The sequence below is a fragment of the Oncorhynchus masou genome, chromosome 12, assembly GCF_036934945.1.
Source record: "Oncorhynchus masou masou isolate Uvic2021 chromosome 12, UVic_Omas_1.1, whole genome shotgun sequence".
NCBI classification, from domain to species: domain Eukaryota; kingdom Metazoa; phylum Chordata; class Actinopteri; order Salmoniformes; family Salmonidae; genus Oncorhynchus; species Oncorhynchus masou.
Genome location: NC_088223.1, coordinates 28,339,973 through 28,361,344, shown reverse-complemented (window position 1 = coordinate 28,361,344; position 21,372 = coordinate 28,339,973). Strand labels below are relative to the sequence as shown.

Below are 21,372 nucleotides of genomic sequence, written 5' to 3'. Positions count from 1 at the left end.
GTGCTTGTGCGTGTGTGTGTGTGTGTGTGTGTGTGTGTGTGTGTGTGTGTGTGTGTGTGTGTGTGTGTGTGTGTGTGTGTGTGTGTGTGTGTGTGTGTGTGTGTGTGTGTGTGTGTGTGTGTGTGTGTGTGCATTTACGATAGAGAAATATGCAGCTTGGAAAATTCCAGAAAAATATGCCATGGCTTTAGAAGCTTCTGATAGGCTAATTGACATCATTTGAGTCAATTTGAAGTGTACCTGTGGATGTATTTCAAGGCCTACCTTCAAACTCAGTGCCTCTTTGCTTGACGTCATGGGAAAAATCAAAAGAAATCAGCCAAGAACTCAGAAAAAAAATGGTAGACCACCACAAGTCTGGCTCATCCTTAGGAGCAATTTCCAAATGCCTGGAGGTACCACGTTCATCTGTACAAACAATAGTACGCAAGTATAAACACCATGGAACCAAGCAGCCGTCATACCACTCAGGAAGGAGACACATTCTGTCTCCTAGAGATGAACGTACTTTGGTGCGAAAAGTGCAAATCAATCCTAGAACAACAGCAAAGGACCTTGTGAAGATGCTGAAGGAAACAGGTACAAAAGTATCTATATCCACAGTAAAACAAGTCCTATATCGACATAACCTGAAAGGCCGCTCAGCAAGGAAGAAGAGACTGCTCCAAAACTGCCATAAAAAAGCCAGACTACGGTTTGCAACTGCACATGGGGACAAAGATCCTACTTTTTGGAGAAATGTCCTCTGGTCTGATGAAACCATTTGGCCATAATGACCATTGTTATGTTTGGAGGAGAAAGGGGGAGGCTTGCAAGCCAAAGAACACCATTCCAGCCGTGAAGCACGGGGGTGGCAGCATCATGTTGTGGGGGTGCTTTGCTGCAGCAGGGACTGGTGCACTTCACAAAATAGATGGCATCATGAGGCAGGATAATTATGTGGATATATTGAAGCAACATCTCAAGGCATCAATCAGGAAGTTAAAGCTTGGTCGCAAATGGGTCTTCCAAATGGACAATGACCCCAAGCATACTTCAAAAGTTGTGAGAAAATGGCTTAAGGACAACAAAGCCAAGGTATTGGAGTGGCAATCACAAACCCCTGACCTCAATCCCATAGAAGATTTGTTGGCAGAACTGAAAAATCGTGTGAGAACAAGGAGGCCTACAAACCTGACTCAGTTACACCAGTTCTGTCAGGAGGAATGGGCCAAGTTAAACAATTTAAAGGCAATGCTACCAAATACTAGTTGAGTGTATGTAAACTTCTGATCCACTGGGAATGTGATGAAAGAAATAAAAGCTGAAATAAATCATTCTCTGTACTGTTATTCTGACATTTCACATTCTTAAAATAAAGTGGTGATCCTAACTAACCTAAGAGAGGGAACTTTTACTCGGATTAAATGTCAGGAATTGTGAAAAACTGAGTTTAAATGTATTTGGTAAGGTGTATGTAAACTTCCGACTTCAACTGTACATACACAGTGCATTTGGAAAGTACGTATTCCATCCTGTTCACATTATTTCCATAATACCTTACCCTTGATCTTTCTTGAAAAGTTCCTCCAGTTAATTTTTGTTTTTCCTATAATTTATTCTGTGCCTCTCTGGTGCAGTTTAGTATTGCTACAGCTGAAAATTCTTTATTGACTTGGCATTTAAAATCAAATGGTATTTGTCACATACACGTGTTTTGCAGATGTTATTGTTGGTGTAGCGAAATGCCTGTGTTTCTAGCTCCAAAAGTGCCGTAATATCTAACAAGTAGTATCTAACAATACACACAATCTAAAGTAAAGGAATGGAATTAAGAATATATAAATACTTGGACGGGCAATGACAGAGCGGCATAGACTAAGATACAGTAGAATAGGATAAAGTACAGTGTATACACATGAGATGAGTAATGCAAAATATGTAGACATTATTAAAGTGACTAGTGTTCCATTATTAAAGTGGCCAGTGATTTCAAGTCTATGTATATAGGGTAGCAGCCTGTAATGTGCAATGTCTATTTTAAGTCTGATGGCCTTGAGATATAAGCTGTTTTTCAGTCTCTCGGTCCCAGCTTTGATGCACCTGAACTGACCTCGCCAACTGGATGATAGCGGGTGAACAGTCCGTGGGTCAGGTGGTTGATGTCCTTGATGATCTTTTTGGTCTTCCTGTGACATCGAGTGCTGTAGATGTCCTGGAGGGCAGGTAGCTTTCCCCCGGTGATGCGTTGGGCAGACCGCACCATCCTCTGGAGAGCCCTGCGGTTGCAGGCGGTGCAGTTGCCGTACCAGGCGGTGATACAGCCCGACAGGATGCTCTCAATTGTGCATCTGTATAAGTTTGTGTGGATTTTAGGTGCCAAGCAACATTTCTTCAGCCTCATGAGGTTGAAGAGGCGCCGTTGCAACTTCTTCACCACACTGTCTATTTGGATGGAACGCTTCAGTTTGTCAGTAAAGTGTACACCGAGAACATTTCCACCTTCTCCACTGCGGCCCCGTTGATGTGGATGGGGGGGGGGGTACTCGCTCTGCTGTTTCCTGAAGTCCACGATCAGCTCCTTAGTTTTGTTGACATTGGGTGAGAGGTTATTTTCCTGGCACCACACTACATGGCCCTCACCTCCTCCATGTAGGCTGTCTCGTCGTTGTTGGTAATCAGGCCTACTACTGTTGTGTTGTCTGCAAACGTGATGATTGAGTTGGAGGCGTGCGTGTGTGCTCAGGATCAGCAAAGTGGAGGATCAGCGAAGTTGAGGTGTTGTTTCCTACCTTCACCACCTGGGCGCGGTCCGTCAGGAAGTCCAGGACCCAGTTGCACAGGGCGGGGTTCAGACCCAGGGCCTCGAGCTTAATGATGAGCTTTGAGGGTACTATGGTGTTGAATGCTGAGCTATAGTCAATGAACAGCATTCTTACATAGGTATTCTTCTTGTCCATATTGGATAATCCAGTGTGCCAGTGTGCAGTGCGATGGTGATTGCATCGTCTGTGGATCTACTGGGGCAGTAAGCAAATTGAAGTGGGTCAGGTAAGTTAGAGGTGATATGATCCTTGACTAGTCTCTCAAAGCACTTAATGATGACAGAAGTGAGTGCTACAGGGCAATAGTCATTTAGTTCGGTTACATTTACTTTCTTGGGTACAGGAACAATGGTGGACATCTTGAAGCATGTGGGGACAACAGACTGGGATAGGGAGAGATTGAATATGTCTGTAAACACTCCAGCCAGCTGGTCTGCGCATGCTCTGACTGTCACGCCTTGGTCTTGGTATTTTGTGTTTTAGTTTATTAGTTAGTCAGACCAGGGTGTGACATGGGTTATTATGTATTGTATTTCCGTATTGGGGTTTGTAGTGTTTGGGATTGTAGTTGATTAGGGGTGTGTGTGTGTGTTAATTAGGTTGGCTGCCTGAGGCGGTTCTCAATCAGAGTCAGGTGCTTCTCGTTGTCGCTGATTGGGAACCGTATTTAGGTAGCCTGATTTTGCTTTGCATTTCGTGGGTGATTGTTCCTGTCTCTGTGTAGTTTGCACCAGTCAGGCTGTATTAGGTTTCGTTCTGTTTGTTGTTTTTTTTGTATTTATTAGTTATTCGTGTTAGTTCGTTCGTTTTTGTCTTCACTAAATAAACATGAGTAACTTACACGCTGCATTTCGGTCCGACTCTCCTTCAACAACAAAAGAACGCCGTTACACTGACGTTTAAATGTCTTACTCACATCGGTCATGGAGAAGGAGAGCCCACAGTCCTTGGTAGCGGGACACGTCGGTGCCACTGTGTTATTCTGAAAGCGATCAAAGGTGTTTAGCTTGTCTGAAAGCGTGATGACGGTTTCCGTGGCGTGACTGGTTTTCCCTTTGTAGTCCGTGATTGTCTGTAGACCATGCCACATATGTCTCGTGTCTGAGCCGTTGAATTGTGACTACACTTTGTCTCTATACAGACGTTTTGCCTGTTTGATTTCCTTATGGAGGGAATAACTACACTGTTTGTAATCGGCCATATTCCCAGTCACCTTGTTGTGGTTAAATGCAATGGTTTGCGCTTTCAGTTTTGCACAAATGCTGCCATCTAACCACAGTTTCTGGTTAGGGTAAGTTTTAATAGTCACAGTGGGTACAACATCTCCTATACACTTCCTGATAAAGTCAGTCAAAGTATCAGCATATTCGTCTATGTTGTTCTCTGAGGTTAACAGGAACATATCGCAGTCTGCGTGATCAAAACAATCTTGAAGAGTAGATTCCAATTTGTCAGATCAGCGTTGAATAGTCCTTAGCACTGGTACTTCCTGTTTGAGTTTCTGCCTATAGGAAGGGAGGAGCAAAACAGAGTCATGATCAGATTTGGACAAAATGAGGGCGGGAGAGGGCCTTGTAGGCATCCCAGAAGTTGGGGTAGCAGTGGTCGAGTGTTTGAGTGTTAGCAGCGCGAGTACTATGTGTTGATAGAACTTAGGTAACGTTTTCCTAAAATGTTATTTGTTAAAATCCCCAGCTACAACAAATGCGGCCTCAGGATATGTGGTTTCCAGTTTGCATAAAGTCCAGCTAAGTTCCTTGAGGGCTGTCGTGGTATCGGCTTGAGGGTGAATATACATGGCTGTGACTATAACTGAAGAGAATTCTCTTGGGAGGTAATACGGTCGGCATTTGATTGTGAGGTATTCTAGGTCGGATGAACATAAGGACTTTAGTTCCTGTATGTTATCACAATCAAAATGTGAGTAGTTCATCATGAAACATACACCCCCACCCTTCTTCTTCCCGGAAAGATATTTATTCCTGTCTGCGCGATGAACTGAGAACCCAACTAGCTGAATGGACTCAAGACAATATATCCAGAGAGAGCCATGTTTCCGTGAAACAGAGTATGTTACAATCCCTCATTTCTCTCTGGAAGGAAATCCTCATCTCGTCAATTTTATTATCCAGAGACTGAACATTAACGAATAACATACTCGGAAGCGGTGGGTGGTGTACGCGCCTCCTGAGTCGGACTAAAAGTCCACTCTGAGTACCTTTTTTTCTGCCAGCGGTGTTTTGGAACAGCCTCTGGAATCAGTTCAATTGCCCTGGAGGAATCCCCAAAGGATCCAATTCGGGAAAGTCATGGTCGTAATGCTGGTAATGCTGGTGAGTTACTGCCACTCTGAAATCTAAAAGTTCTTCCCGTCTGTATGTATGTAATAACACAAAACATTTCCTGGGATAATATTGTAAGAAATAACCATTTTTAAAAAACAAAATACTGCAAAGTTTCCTAAAAGCTAGAAGCACAGCAGCCCTGTAACGGCTTTCGTCTGGTGAAGGAGAAGCAGACCAAAATGCAGCGTGGTATTTTAGAGACATGTCTAATGACGATGAAAAATGACCAAAAGAAAAACGACAAACGGAACGTGAAAACCTATACAGCCTATCTGGTGACAACAAACACAGAGACAGGAACAATCACCCACGAAATACGCAAATAATATGGCTGCCTAAATATGGTTCCCAATCAGAGACAACGATAATCACCTGACTCTGATTGAGAACCGCCTCAGGCAGCCATAGACTATGCTATACACCCCCAAGACAAAACACACCACAAAAAACCCATGTCACACCCTGGCCTGACCAAATAAATGCAGACAAATACAATATACTTTGACCAGGGCGTGACAAGCCCTGTCCGTCGGTGGCATTTTCCATGTTCCATCCAAAAACAATTATATTATTATATGTACCTCTAAACATTGTCTAGCTGTGGAAAATCATAAAGGATATATGGCTAAACTCTTTCACTCCTAAATGAAATGGTTTCAAATCAGAGCCTGTTCAATGGAAGCTATTATTGATAAATGTGTCTGTCGACTTGGAATATTTCTGTAATTGAGGAACATGATTAATTAATTCAGGGGAATTGTGACATGCAAACAAATTAATTAAGAATCTTAAACACTGATTAAAAAAAGAAAACATTAAAGGACTATGAGCGTGTTCTATATTTCACTCCCGTCTCCCGAATGACTGTAGGTTTCATTTACAACCAAGCCATCCGCATTTAATAACTTTGTAATGAGTCTCAGATCTCTTCATATCCAGATATTTGAAGTTCTATTTTCTAAGGAAAGTCTGTTGCTTAGTAACTTTGCAACAGTCGAGGGACACTAATTGAATAATATAATAATGAGACATCTAAAGGTTCCATGTTTGACTGGAATAAGATATGACAGTGAGTAGCAACATGAGACAGAATTAACTTCTTAAACCCTCCTGCTGTGTTCCAGTCGAATTGGACCGATTTACAAGTTCTCCCTGAAAAAAATGTAGTTCATTTAATCTGATTGTCATAAGGTTCCTTTACTTTGTCCACACAGGCCATCTGAACACACAAAACACATTTTGATGATTTTTATTACATTTTGGGTGTTTTATTTAACTTTTGTACACCTGTGGTGTTCCCGGTCAAAAATGACCGGTCATTAGAAATGAATGGGTGAAACTACAATTAGTCTATAAAAATGAGTTCAGGCACATGCCCATTCACCAGATGGACACACTTCCTCTCCCAGACCCCCACATGCATGTGTGATTGAGCACACACACACACACACCCCTCTCTCCCCTTCTTGGCTTCCATGGCAACCCCCACGGGAACCTTTCCCCAATGGAATCTTTCCCCCATGGGAACCACACCTGTTGGTATTCTCACAAACAATCGCAACATTTTTTCAATAATATATAGAACTTTTCTCGCAGCTCTGGTATATAAAGCTTTTTTGAGACCTTGCTAACAATTAATTCTGTGGCAGCACAATGACCAAACGATATACTGTATGTGAGGCTCTTGATCATATCTTTGATCATGACACTGGTGAGGAGGAGAGAGGACAGGAAACTGAGAGTGAAGATGCATTAGAGGAGGAAGTGTCAGAAGTTGAATACAACACAGAATATGATCCAGACCAAGAGACAACCGATGTAGAACAATCCAGTGATGAGGAAGAGGGCCCTGCTGAGGTTGTTGTTACATTCCAGTGATGAGGAAGAGGGCCCTGTTGAGGTTGTTGTTACATTCCAGTGATGAGGAAGAGGGCCCTGCTGAGGTTGTTGTTACATTCCAGTGATGAGGAAGAGGGCCCTGTTGAGGTTGTTGTTACATTCCAGTGATGAGGAAGAGGGCCCTGCTGAGGTTGTTGTTACATTCCAGTGATGAGGAAGAGGGCCCTGCTGAGGTTGTTGTTACATTCCAGTGATGAGGAAGAGGGCCCTGCTGAGGTTGTTGTTACATTCCAGTGATGAGGAAGAGGGCCCTGCTGAGGTTGTTGTTACATTCCGGTCAAATAATGGGAATTTATCCTGGTCTTCATCCCCACCTGAGAGGAGAGGTCGGATGTCAGTTGAAAATGTTATCAGGATGACCCAGGGCCAACGAGATACGCCATATCCCGGGTTGATGACGTAAAATCCTGCCACTATTTAACAATTTGAAATGGTTTCAAAACAAATGTCCTTGTTAAACTTTGACACAAAGTATTCTATGATAAATAGCACCATATGTTTCATCTGAGTATTTGTTATAATCAAGATAATCCACACATTATGCATTTTTTTTTACTCAAAAACTAGTTGTATGAGTTCCGATCAATGAGGGCTACAGGCCAAAAATAGCAGATAGAAGTTCAAAACTTGTAATGTTCACAAGAACTTAAGTTGATAAAAAGATCTAACACAACATTAGGTGATAATATATGTATTATTATGGATTTATAATCAGCTATAATGGGGTGGTCATTTTGGACCTGGAACACATAATTAATTAACAGGAAATGAACACAACAGGAGGGTTAACTCCAGGCTAGGACTGGGGCTTGGGTTGGACCACAGTCCAGAGCTAAGAGATGCATCAGGTTTCGGGTTGAGAGACTAGGGAGGTATTGTTATCTTACAGGTTAGGTTACTAAAGGTGAGGGCTGGGAGTAAGGAGGGATTGGAGTAGGGCCGACGAGGCTGTGCTTGTCAGGCTGGGGTATAAGAACTGGACTGATGAGGTACTTAGACCTGGGACTAAAGAGGAGTGACTGAGGCCTGGAGCATTATACATACAGAGGAGAGCCAAGGACAGGAACAGTAGACTGGATAGGAATACTCCAATCTCCTCAGTTGACCACCGCTAGCTCCAGCCTCAGCTGTACGTCAGACTAATTTGATCTGGCAGGAAAATATTGCTTATTGTGCATTATTGAAAGGATCATCAGTCTTATAGAGGCTCATCCTCCTCCTTGTACAGCTCACAGGGCCCAGGGCATTCATTATTACATCCGTTACCAGGACATTATATGCAAATGATCTCCACCTAGCTCCGGCACCCATATATCAATTACTGTGACAGATATATATATATATATATATATATATATATATATATATATATATATATAGAGAGAGAGAGAGAGAGAGAGAGAGAGAGAGAGAGAGAGAGAGAGAGAGAGAGAGAGAGAGAGAGAGAGAGAGAGAGAGAGAGAGAGAGAGAGAGAAGGGGGGGTATGGAAAGGACTGTCTGGAAATAGTCTGCACTTGTGGGGATGGAAAGAGGAGAGGAGGAGGAAAAGACAGGAGAGGAGCAAGGAAGGAGAACGTTGAATCCTCCTATCATTCTTTGTCCTTACAGCTCAGACCAGTGTATGCTGACTCTATAGAACACTGATGCCCCACAGAGATCCCATAGCAATTTAAATCCTATATACTGTTCCCTAATCCAGCTTATTGTTAGGATATTGTTACCATAAACCATGCCCTGGCAGTCCATATAGATAATAACACTGCCTCGACACACAGCCAAAACCAATCAGAAACAAATAATACAGCCCCACAAGAAAATAAAGAAAAGGAGAGAGGTGTGTGCGTGCCTGCTTTGTGTGAACAAAAGAGAACTTTGTGTGAACAAAAGAGAGAGACTTTAGAATGCATGTTTATTGTGAGAAAGTCACAGAGAGAGAGCGAGAGAGAGAGAGAGACAAAGACAGGGATAGAGAGGGGTACAGAGAAAGAGAGTGAGAGAGCGAGCGAGCGAGCAAGCGAGAGGAGAGAGAAAGGATCAGTCCAAGTTCCTCTGCCACGAAGGAGTGTTGATAAAACAAGTCAGTGGGAGTAGCTAATAATACTGCAGTAGCATGACAGTAGAGATAGGCAGTCTAGTCTACAAGGACCTATGTGTGCCCAAGAGTCCCTGACAACGCACCGTGTGGGTAACACCAGGTATTAAAAGCTCAACTAGATGTTGAAGGGCATGGCACAAAGCTAATAAAGAATGTAAATCCTTCTCTAAACGCCTTTCATAAACTAGAGGAGGCTCAAACAGGCTGCCATAATGATTGACCCTGTCATTGTTCAGTATAATGACTCAGGGTGTGTGTGAGTGTGTGTGTTGGTGTGTGTGTGTGCACTCTGTCATTGTTTAGCATAATGACTCAGGAGTTTCATCACGTCAGTAGGAAGATGAGGCTAAACTAGCGAGGAGACAATGTCACTGTTTGGAGCACACACATTTACATTTGAGTCATTTAGCAGGCACTCTTATCCAGAGAGACATACAGCAGCAATTAGGGTTAAGTGCCTTGCTCAAGGACACAGGCAGATTTTTCACCTAGTCCACTCAGGGATTCAAACCAGCAACCTTTCGGTTACTTGCCCAAAGCTCTTAACCGCTAGGCTACCTGCCGCTCACGCAGGTGCTTAATAAGCGATGATGAACAGGCGTGTGGAGAGCAGTCACTCATACTCAATATATCCAGTACTCTGACAGAGCACCAATCACGGTTTCTATGACAACAGCCCTATCTAAAAATGCCTCCTCTCCCTACTGTCAATCAAAAGAGTATGAAAACATGAGTTGATGTCAGTTAAAACAGAAATGGCCCCTCCCTGTTATGTAGCCTGAATCAGGCTTACTATACCACTGAGAGAGTGCTGTTGCTTCCCCCTTAATGACAGTACCACACCGCTTCACAATAGCTTCCTTTCATAAGCCACTGTCATTAAAATAATTACAGTAAGGTTAATTATAGAGGACCTGGTCCCTCAATTATCTCAGTGTATCTCGTTACAGAATTCTAGGGATTGATCACGACCAGGGGGGAAAGAGAGACTATAAAAGAGACTCTGTTGACTCCTTTGGTAGATCATCCTGCTAAGGTTGTGAAGGCCTCACAGCAGAGAAGGTTAATCGACGTAAACAACATTTTCTTAGGGTCCATTTTCGGTCACGTTTTAACCTGATCTAAAGCCTACTGAAACAGTATAATATGCAACGTTCTCCCATCTGCCAACCTGCATACTGAATGATCTGACTACAGTGAATGGCGAGAGTATGTTCTGTTCTTCAGAAGCAATGCAGAATCAGAGTCAGTCTGTTGCTAATCACTGAGCTACGGCTCAGCAGGACAATAAGTCAATCAACTCCTGTAGTGTCCTCCACGTAAGCCAATCAACCCATGCTGTGTCTTCCGTAGGATTGCAGAAGGAGACCAGGACGTTAGCCATGAAATCACAGGTAAGTGATTGAACAGAACATGTTTTTGTACCCCTTTTGGAATGGGAGAATGGGCCTGGTTCCTTTGCCATTTCAGGGTTGTGTTCATTAGGCATGAAACAGAGGTATCTTCTGAACTTGTCAAATAAGGAACACTTGAGAATGTTCATGGTTCAGGTCCAATTCCTAGATATCCAAGAGAGACTGGGAGAGGTGAAAGTTCATGGTACAAGTTTTGTTCTTTTGATTTGATTAGACTTATTTCATTCGTGCTTGCAGTTGACAAGACTGAATTATGCAGAATGCAGTTACATTTGGACAATCCTTAAAAATCACAAGATACTTTGTTCAAAGAATGCTAGCTAACAAGAAATGACCATTTATTTTCTCATTTTCTCCTACCCCCGATGGACACTGACCATTTCAATTATTTGTTTCCGGTGTCTATCATTCAATGTGCTTTGGACAGATAAGAACTGAGCCTTTCCTTTGAGTTCCACTTGACAATTTCTCTTGACTTTCTAACAGAAAGAGGTCTCGACTCCCCGGTCATATCCGTCTCTCACTCGACCTCTAATCTCCCAGTGTTTGGACGATGTCTAGGCCTCTGGTCTCTTTGTACACATCCCCTCCGTTTCTCTCTCCCTTGCCTCTTTTTGTTTTATCTGTTTCATTTCCATTTCTTCCCCTCTTCAGTTCATGCTCTGGTCCGAGTTTAATTAGGACTTACTGAAGCAGACTAGTTATACACAGACCAAAGACACAAGGTAAATGTCTTTGCCCAGCCTCGACTCTCCACAGAGTCTGATAAGCAGCAAGTAAAGCTCTGTCTTCTGTGAAATATCCTCTCCTCCAGAGATTCTGATCAAACTGGCCAGTAAGACTCCCACTTCCTCTGAAAACAAAAAGGATGTGATTAATTAACTACACAATATTTTGCCAGTTGTTCTTGGCACGACATGCTATACAAGGGGGAAAATATGGAAATAACAAGTAATAGCCTAATTTCAAAAGATTTTACTCTTCAACCAGTGCTGGCACCAACCATGAAATATTCTCAAGCAGCAAAAAACATACAAATCTCCCTAACATCCTAGTGCTGCTAATTAAATCCTGTTAATAGAACAAAAAAAGACCTTGTTAGGATTGGTAATTTCATCATTAAAGGTCCAACAACAACACCAGGACAAGAGATGCCTTTAGCGTAAATGCAATAGAAAAACCTCTGAACAGGGATGTTTTAGGATACGTGCCATAATGGCACCCTATTCCCTTTTTGCGCACTACCCATAGGGCTCTGGTAAAAAGTAGTGCGCTATACAGAGAAAAGGTTGCCATTTGGGACACACTTTTACTACACCTATACTTCAAAGACAACATAGCTGCAGAACACGGGGATGCAAATGAGGCAAGGAGTCGTGTTATGTTCGAACAGGGAGTAAGAGCACTCTGGTAATGTGCCATTTAAATGCAAAGAGCCATTCTGCTACAGCTAGTTAGTTTTTGTACTCTCGAGTCAGTGATCATCAAAGCCGGTGAAGTGCAGGAAATGTCCTGCCTTCAAACTGCTACTATAGAGGTGGGGAGAGAGGGCCCAGGTGATTTCACCCCGTGCTTGAAGTCCTGCTAAGAGATGAGTGTCGCGTTTTCGTTTGAACTTTGAGAGGAAAGTGTCACGCCCTGACCTTAGTTATCTTTGTTTTCTTTATTATTTGGTTAGATCAGGGTGTGACAAGAGTGGTTTGTTTAGTTTTTGTATTGTCTAGGGGGTTTTGTATGTCTAGGGGTTTCTCTAGTCTAGGTGTTTATATGTCTATGGTTGCCTAGATTGGTTCTCAGTCAGAGACAGCTGTTTATCGTTGTCTCTGATTGGGGATCATATTTAGGCAGCCATATTTCTAGGGTATTTTGTGGGTTGTTATTCTATGTTTAGTTGCCTGTTCTGCACTAGCCATATAGCTTCACGGTTTGTGTTGTTGTTTTGTATAGTTTTGTTCAGTGTTCTCTCTTTCATTAAAGAGTTATGTACTCTTACCACGCTGCGCCTTGGTCTCCTGTTTATGACAACCGTGACAGAAAGTTCTCAACAAAGATCCTCGCTAGTCTTGCTAGGCCCTCGCAGAACTTTGCTGAGTAGTGTGTATGTTGACGAGGGCTAGTGTGACTTCTGCCACTTGGCAGAAACACACATACACGGCTTAGTCTAATAGAACTCTTCACCCTATTGTGACACTGTAGCTTACTGCCACCATCACCGGTCTCACTCTCCACATATCATGTCAGAGGACAAAATGTCCGTCTTATCACTGTCCACATGTTAGGTATCGGACCTGAATCACACACGATGATGCAATACTCTTTCTATACCAAGATAACATGACAGTTTCCTTTCATTTCCTACATAAACCTTATCAAATACAGACACCATACCCATTACACAAGTCTTCAGCTGCTTTTCTAGACCTGCATTAAGATGCTGTGAGTTGACCTGAGAGAATGGGGAGAGGTTCAAAAACATTTCAGGAGGCAAAGGTGGTCCAATTCAATATGCATTGATTCTGTTTCTATGTTATATATTTTTATCCAAACAATGTATGCAAAAATCCTCCGTTTTAAAGGGTATGACGCCTCTGAAGAGAGGTATGGAGGGGACTGTAATGTCCCCTATACTCCACCTCTGGAATCGCAGCTACCCTCTCCCTCTATTCCTCCCTCCAGTGTTTCCACACCATTGGTATTCTGGTGGTCTCTGGGTCTGTGATCTATATTATTGATCTGCTGCGGTGTCCGATAGATAAACTAAGCTGTTGTCTCAATAAGAGTCTCTTTAGCGGCTCTGGAGGAACCCGTAGAAAGTTATTGGGTTAGAGACGTGCTTACCCAATGGGTAAGTCTATAGGTTGTTTATGCGGTGGAATGGTGCATGAAGCCTCAACATGGTCCCTTGGTTTTATGTTGATATGTTTCAAGAGAAACACTAAGATATTTTTCGTGAAATATAACAACCAGGATTGGGATTGACTTTCCTCACAGAGAAAACATCACTTGAATCATTTTATGGGCTAGTGAGTAACGCCAGGAAATGGCCGTAATGGATGACGTACATGCATTTTTGAATGACGTGCATTGATTGTCAAGTTCAAGTTGACATTGAAATGGATGCCAACTATTACACACAGAAAATGTATAAATAAATTCACTCTCACAAAGCAGCTTGAATAATTGTCTAAAAGGTTGTCTGTTTATGAAGTGATTTTAGCCTGTGTGCTGTGGGTTTGTAAGCCACTGCCTCAAGTAGTCCAAACAATAGGTACTTAGCATGGAAAACCCTCAACAGAGTAGAGCATTTCATATAGTGTTTATTCCTCATCCCTGAGAGAGAGTGTCTGTGATGATGAATAAAGACATGACTGAAGCAGAGTCCACTTCAACGTTTTAACGACACACACGCACACACTCCACTTCAATCCCACATGTACCCCATCTGAAGACCTCTAACAGATGAAAGATACAAAATTAGGGGGAAAAAGGAAGCTAAAAAGGTTTCTGCTACTGGCCCCTGAGGAACACCAGGAAGTATAATCAGCAGTGACCCATGGCCAATCAGCCAATCCCAGGGAGGAAGTTCATTAACTAACCCCATTTTGCCTCCAGAGCGGAGAGATGTGCGTGTGTGTGTGTGTGTGCCCAGAACAGCGGAACAAGTGTTTGATAACACAGCAGATGCATTATGCAGAATCCGGATGCTCTGCAGTGCAGGGCCCTTTTCCTGCACACACACACACACACACACACACACACACACACACACACACACACACACACACACACACACACATGAATAGCAGTCACAGTTCACCTGTGCTAGTGAATATCCCGTCATTACATGCGGCGCCCGCACATGGACAGTTTCTCTGAGGCTTGGAGAAGCTCACACACCATTTCCATCAATGGTGGCAGGAAGCTTTAAATAAACATGCAGGTTTTATGTGTGTGTGCAGCAAATATGGGCACGAAATAAGGCTTGGGTTCCCAGAGAGTGTGTGTGTGTGTTTGGAAAAAGGGTGTTTTAGGGTTAGGGGCTAGAATTAGGGTTACAAATAGGGTTAGGGAAAATAGGATTTTGAATGGGAATCAATTGCTTGGTCCCCACAAGATAATAAAGTGTGTGTGTGTGTGTGTGGTGTGGGGGGGGATGCGTGCGTGCGTGCGTGGAACGAGGCTTGGCCCCCTGCTGGAGCATGACTAACTTACCTACATAGAAAAACAGTGATAGAGCACATGCAGAGAGACCACCTGGCGGTATGGGGATGATGGAAACAGACTCTGAGCTAATGGAAATGCTGGGCCTGTTTTACTCCCCTTCTGTTTCATACACAGCAGGCTGCTGAGGGGAGGACGGCTCATTATATTGATTGGAATGGAGTGAATGGAATGGTATCAAACACATGAAAACCATTTCATCCATTCCAGCCATTACTATGAGCCCATCCTCCCCAATTAACCTTCCACCAACCTCCTGTGGTTTCAAAACCTAGCTAGCATACTAACTTAGGCTCCATTCCAAAGTTCTGTGAAGTGTGGATTTGGACAATGGGATAGAGTTTTTGGGACCCTTTGCTGAATTGTACATCAGAAATGATATTCATTAGATGAAGATGAAGACCTAGGGTTATAAACCACATTGGAACCGTGTTGATATGTACCTCGCAGCAGGTCTGGGGAGGTGTGTGGCCAGTTGTATGTCCTCATCAGCTGCCAGTCAAAGTCGTCCTCCTGTCCCTGCTTGTACTCACACAGTCCAGGGTCAGAGTCTTCATCAAAGGTACAGCCGGCTGTACGGGTAAGAAAGAGAGGGGAAATGGTGGTTAGAAGGCATCAATACTGAATGAAAAAAACCAACTTACAACTCAAACAGCCTTTGTGGGTCAAAGCCTATTCCCCTGCTCTTCAAGCAAAAAGAACATGCCTAAATATATTTTTAAAATATATATGTCTGAGTTTGTCTGTTTTTGTTTGAGAACCACTTTTTTTTTAAGGCGTCAATGAAATGACAAAGAAAATCCATACCTCATATCGTTCCTTTGTTCTTTGGGAAGTGCAAGAGAAAATTACTCTCAAAGACTTAGAATAAATAATGAGCTCTATTAGAGGGACAACAGCAGCAGCACTGCAACTATGAGCACTCAGGACCAAATTCATACATCATCACAGGCAGACTATAAATGCCTACATAAAAAAAACTTTACACTCGCCCTGACCTAAAAGCTTTATTTTCTGTCCAAATAACATTTAATAGTTGTAATCTAGGTGGCATTGCAGCATGGCGACAGGGTCTGGCTGAGTATACCTCTCCGGTCCTTCTGTCCATTTCCCCCTGGGGAATCTATGGGCGGCATCCCAAATGGCACCCTATTCCCTCCAGTATATAGTGCACTACTTTTGACCAGGGCTCATAAGGCACTATATAGGAAATAGGGTTCCATTGAGACAGAGCCATGGTCATTTTGCCCCATTAGCCCTTTGGTGTGAAAATAGCAGGCCAGCTACAGGTCACCGAGATAGGGCTGGGATGACAGGAGGGGGTGGTGGTGCCAGGGTAGGGAGGTAGTGGCACTATCCCATCTGATGGGGATGGTGAGGAGGGGGTGGTGGTGCCAGGGTAGGGAGGTAGTGGCACTATCCCATCTGATGGGGATGGTGAGGAGGGGGTGGTGGTGCCAGGGTAGGGAGGTAGTGGCACTATCCCATCTGATGGGGATGGTGAGGAGGGGGTGGTGGTGCCAGGGTAGGGAGGTAGTGGCACTATCCCATCTGATGGGGATGGTGAGGAGGGGGTGGTGGTGCCAGGGTAGGGAGGTAGTGGCACTATCCCATCTGATGGGGATGGTGAGGAGGGGGTGGTGGTGCCAGGGTAGGGAGGTAGTGGCACCATCACATCTGATGGGGATGGTGAGGAGGGGGTGGTGGTGCCAGGGTAGGGAGGTAGTGGCACCATCACATCTGATGGGGATGGCGAGGGGGTGGGGGCTCTCAACCAGACAGGGAGTCAAGGTGACCTTTACCACCCTGTCAAGCTCATCGTCCCAGTTCATAGTACCGTCTCTCAGCTCTCATCACACCAACCACAGGCTTTAAAGCCAGCAGCTACACAAAAACCCAGAACAAGATGGTCCTAAATGAAAGACAATCGCTAAATGCTGCATATCTCCTATGTCAAAATGGACCATACATAACATGATACACTGTACACAGGGAAGTTTGTTGATAAGGTGAATAGACTAAAGTAGTACTACTCAGGTTGCTATGGTACCAGTGGAGAGCCACAGTTTTGGCCCTTGGATTGAGTTTGACTGGACCAGTGAGAGTAGCAGGAGTGGACCCCTGGTGGTGGGTGGGCAAGCAGAAGAAATGCATATTCACTTCGCATAAAGTCCAGTTTACTTCCACAGGCACAGTCCCCTGTTGCGCGCACACACACACACACACACACACACACACACACACACACACACACACACACACACACACACACACACACACACACGGCTCTCCATTAACTCAAATAGCCCTTGTGTGGTAGGCAGGCCAAACAGCCTTTACTTTAACTCCAACAGTCCACAGTTTAGTGTATATCCCAGGACCCTCTGGGCTAAGTGATCATATTAAGCCTTAGCAGGAGTAGAGCACTGAACAGGACTTGTGTTAAAGAGTCACTGACTCCATGCCAGGCCCTGCTTAAAAGCATCCCACCTGGTCGGCCGGAAAACAAACACACACACACACACACATGCCCGTTGTCCGCTGTTCTCTTTTGTGATTTGTTTGGGAAATCCATCTGTTTTCTTTCTTAATGTAGACTAACTTTTCTCCTGTTTGAAACAGCATGCAGAAGGCATTCCCTTTGCAATCAACCACCAAGACACTTTCTCTTATTCTTATTTTCTTCAGGGCTAGACGTGTCAGCTAATTTGCGGACTACTTTCCACTTTTCCTTCCTGCTGACTAAGTAGCATCAACCCCCCTTCTTCCTCATCCCCTTCTCCCATAGTCCGATCTTCTCATCTCCTCTTCCCTTCACCTCCTGTAGCGAGCTGTGTGTTTCCGGGTGTGTAAGCAGATCACAGATTAAATTGCGTATTCTTGTCTGAGGGCTGGTTGTTGTGTAAGCTATCCACTGAGTAGAGGAGAGAAGAGAGGACACTGGGTGAAAAGGGCCATTATCAAGGGATATCTTTATGCATTTGGGTAGTAGTCAGACCCCTTCAATACAGCCTTATTCTAAAATGGATGACACATGTTTTATCCTCATAAATCTATATACAATACTCCATAATGACAAAGTGAAAATAGGTTTTTAGACATTATTACAAATGTATTAAAAGTAAAACACAAAAATACCCTATTTACATACAGTACCAGTCCAAAGTTGACACACCAACTCATTCAAGGGTTTTTCTTTATTTTACTATTTTCTACATTGTAGAATAATAGCGAAGACATCAAAACTATGAACTAACACATATAGAATCATGTAGTGACCAAAAAAAGAGAGATTCTTCAAAGTAGCCACCCTTTATCTTGATGACAGCTTTGCACACTCTTGGCATTCTCTCAACCAGCTTCACCTGGAATGCTTTTCCAATGGTCTTGAAGGAGTTTCAACAAATGCTGAGAACTTGTTGGCTGCTTATCCTTCACTCTGCGGTCCAACTCAACCCAAACCATCTCAATTGGGTTGAGGTCGGGTGATTGTGGAGGCCAGGTCATCTGATACATCACTCTCCTTCTTGGAGGTGTGTCTTGGGTCATTGTCCTGTAGAAAAACAAATGATAGTCCCAGTAAGCCCAAACCAGATGGGATGGAGTATCACTGTAGAATGCTGTGGTAACCAGGCTGGTTATGTGTGCCTCACAGATAGTGTCACCAGCAAAGCACCCCACATCATCACACCTCCTCCTCCATGCTTCATGGTGGGAACCACACATGCGGAGGTCATCCGTTCACATACACTGCATCTCACAAAAACACGGGGGTTGGAACAAAAGGACAGATTTCCACTGGTCTAATGTCCATGCTCGTATTTCTTGGCCCAAGCAAGTTTCTTATTATTATTATTGACGTCCTTTAGTAGTGGTTTCTTTTCAGGATTTTCGACCATGAAGGCCTGATTCACGCAGTCTCCTCTGAACAGTTGATGTTGAGATGTGTCTGTTCCTTGAACTCTGTGAAGCATGTATTTGGGCTGCAATATCTGAGGCTGGTAATTGTAATGAACATGTCCTCTGCAGCAGAGGTAACTCTGGGTCCTCCTTTCCTGTGGCGGTCCTCATGAGAGCCAGTTTCATCATAGCGCTTGATGGTTTTTGCTACTGTGCTTCAAGAAACTTTCAGTTCTAACTGACAGACCTTCATGTCTTAAAGTAATGATGGACTATCATTTCTCTTTGCTTATTTGAGCTGTTCTTGCCATAATATGGACTTGGTCTTTTACCATATAGGGCTTTCTTCTGTATACCACCTATACCTCAAACACATTAAGGAAGAAAGAAATTCTACAAATTAACTTTTAACATGGCACACCTGTTAATTGAAATGCATTCCAGGTGACAACCTCATAAAGCTGGTTGAGAGAATGCCAAGACTGCACAAAGCTGTCATCAAGGCAAAGGGTGGCTACTTTGAAGAATCTCAAATATAAGACATTTGGTCTGAATACTTTCCAAATGCACTGTACATGTTTCCAGATATCTGATTTTCTTAGATAAAATGAACAGACATGCTCCAGATACCCATGTCCTTAATTTCATATACAGAGCTAAAATATTCTCCGTAATGGAACAGTTTCTATACAGTATTCATCCAATCTGGACCTCAGAAATCTCCCTCCTACCATATGAGTCCATATAAGACACACACCTGATCCTCGTGCACGTAGAATATTCTAATGCCGGAAAGGATAAGTATCAACATGCTGACATATCTAAGCCTTTATACTTAGGCATGAACGAATCCAAATATTTTCTGAAAAGTATCATATCTGTAGTCATTACCTGTTCATTTAAGTATCCGTATAAAAAACTACATTCAAAAGCTAACCTTAGACGATATGTACTCATCCTCGTATGTCTGATCAAAAATGGGCTAAAGCCTACTCATAAAATGTCCAACACCCAAATAATTTGACCTATGCAGGTGCTGAAAATCATTGTGCTTCTTCACATGAAGGTGATATATCTGAGCATACATTTGCACTATTTTCAGTGGTAGGCACAAGATTTGGAAAGGCAAACATCGTAATATTTAATCAAGGTTGCTATTTCCAAAGCACATTTGCTATTTCTGTTTTAAAAAATGCAGCATAGCAAATCCAGAGCTCCAATCACAACATGTTTTCTGTAAAGATGCAAACGTAAGCCAATCTTTGCTAAAAATGATTTTTATTTATTTAAGGGAAAATAAAAGTTGCACCACTGCAATACCCCTGCTTGCCATGTTTGTTATGGACGATGGGTGCAGATTGGGTTGTCAGCAGCGGCCTCTTGCACTCCAGACCCATCGTGGTGGTAGTGTTGGTCTGTGATCTACTCCAAATTGTCAGCGCATAAAACTAGCTAACGTAAACTCACCCCATTCCGTACAAATGTGCGCAACTGCAACATTCAAACGAGGCTAAAAAAAGCAACTATTTCTGTCTTACAATCTCTCTCCACCAGGTGTAGCACTTCTATCATCCTTTAAAAACAAGAAATGGACAGTGTTGGGGGTAAGGGGGGAAACCTAATCATTATTTGCGTCATCATTACATGCGATCATCATTCTCAAAGCCGCTGTTTACTTCTAAGATCACTTTAGCACCGCTCTAAAAACCAGATTCAAATTCGACACAAACCTTCAAATAGGTATGTAATGACATATTATATAAACTCTTTATAGTGTTTTATTTACATTTTAGAGGCGATAAGGTGATAAGTGTAACAGATCGAGTGAAAAAAAAAGCAATTTTCCCACACATCTCTCCTCACTATCATGCATTAGTTTCGCTTCCCCACCCGCCATTTTTAAAAAGACCCGACGGGGCTCATTGCCTGCTTGAATTATGCAGAAACGGGCAGCGTTTAGGTCATGTAATTGATTTTGTTGGAAAGGGGAGAAATTGTGCTTTACAATGGTATTGACATTACAGTTGATCTGGAAGTATTACGTTTTGGGGCGCTAAAATAAGGGCAATTGTACGGACCAAGGCAATGTACGAGTTTACGTGAGTCTACATTAGCTAGCTAGCCCTACTGGCTGCTGACGAAATTAAACAACATTTTTGATTCCAGTTACTAAGATAAATAAAACATCTCAAATTAGCGTTAACTTCTTCGAGGTATTTTCTTAACAACTTCTCACTTCTTTGTTTTTCTGGTTGTCAATTCGAGCACACAGCGTTTAACTTACACAGTAATTTGATTTGTGGCGCCAAAATTCAATAATGCCAGTTGGAACTCCACAGCACAAAATACGTGATTATTGTTGCTAGGCTACCAGTGCTTTTAGCTTGGGGTTTGTGTGCACCTTTATCCAGAGGGAATACAAAAATTATAAATACTGTCTGAAAGAATGACATGGATTTAATATTTGTCAAATGATGATCTCCTCAAAACTTAAATAAGCATCCAAAATGTTCCTTATTTATTATATCAAAATGCATATCAAGATCCTAATATGGACCTCAGTCAAGAGCATGTGTATAGTAAAAAGAAAAAGACAGAAAATAAGATGTCCACATTGGCCTCAAGATGTTCACATATCTCAAGGATATCTAATGTGTAAATATCTGCCCATACAATGTATGCTATCTGGAGG

General features: G+C 42.9%; 1 protein-coding gene across 3 annotated transcripts in view; it reads right to left on the bottom strand.

Moving 5' to 3' along the window:
* LOC135549808 (receptor-type tyrosine-protein phosphatase U-like) overlaps positions 1-21,372 on the bottom strand; it is a 291,896-nt gene that overhangs the window by 162,802 nt on the left and 107,722 nt on the right. For all 3 annotated transcript variants that reach the window (XM_064980123.1, XM_064980124.1, XM_064980125.1), the window contains exon 2: positions 15,224-15,352. In XM_064980123.1, coding sequence (XP_064836195.1) covers positions 15,224-15,352 — 129 coding nt within the window. The remainder of the gene's footprint in view (positions 1-15,223; positions 15,353-21,372) is intronic.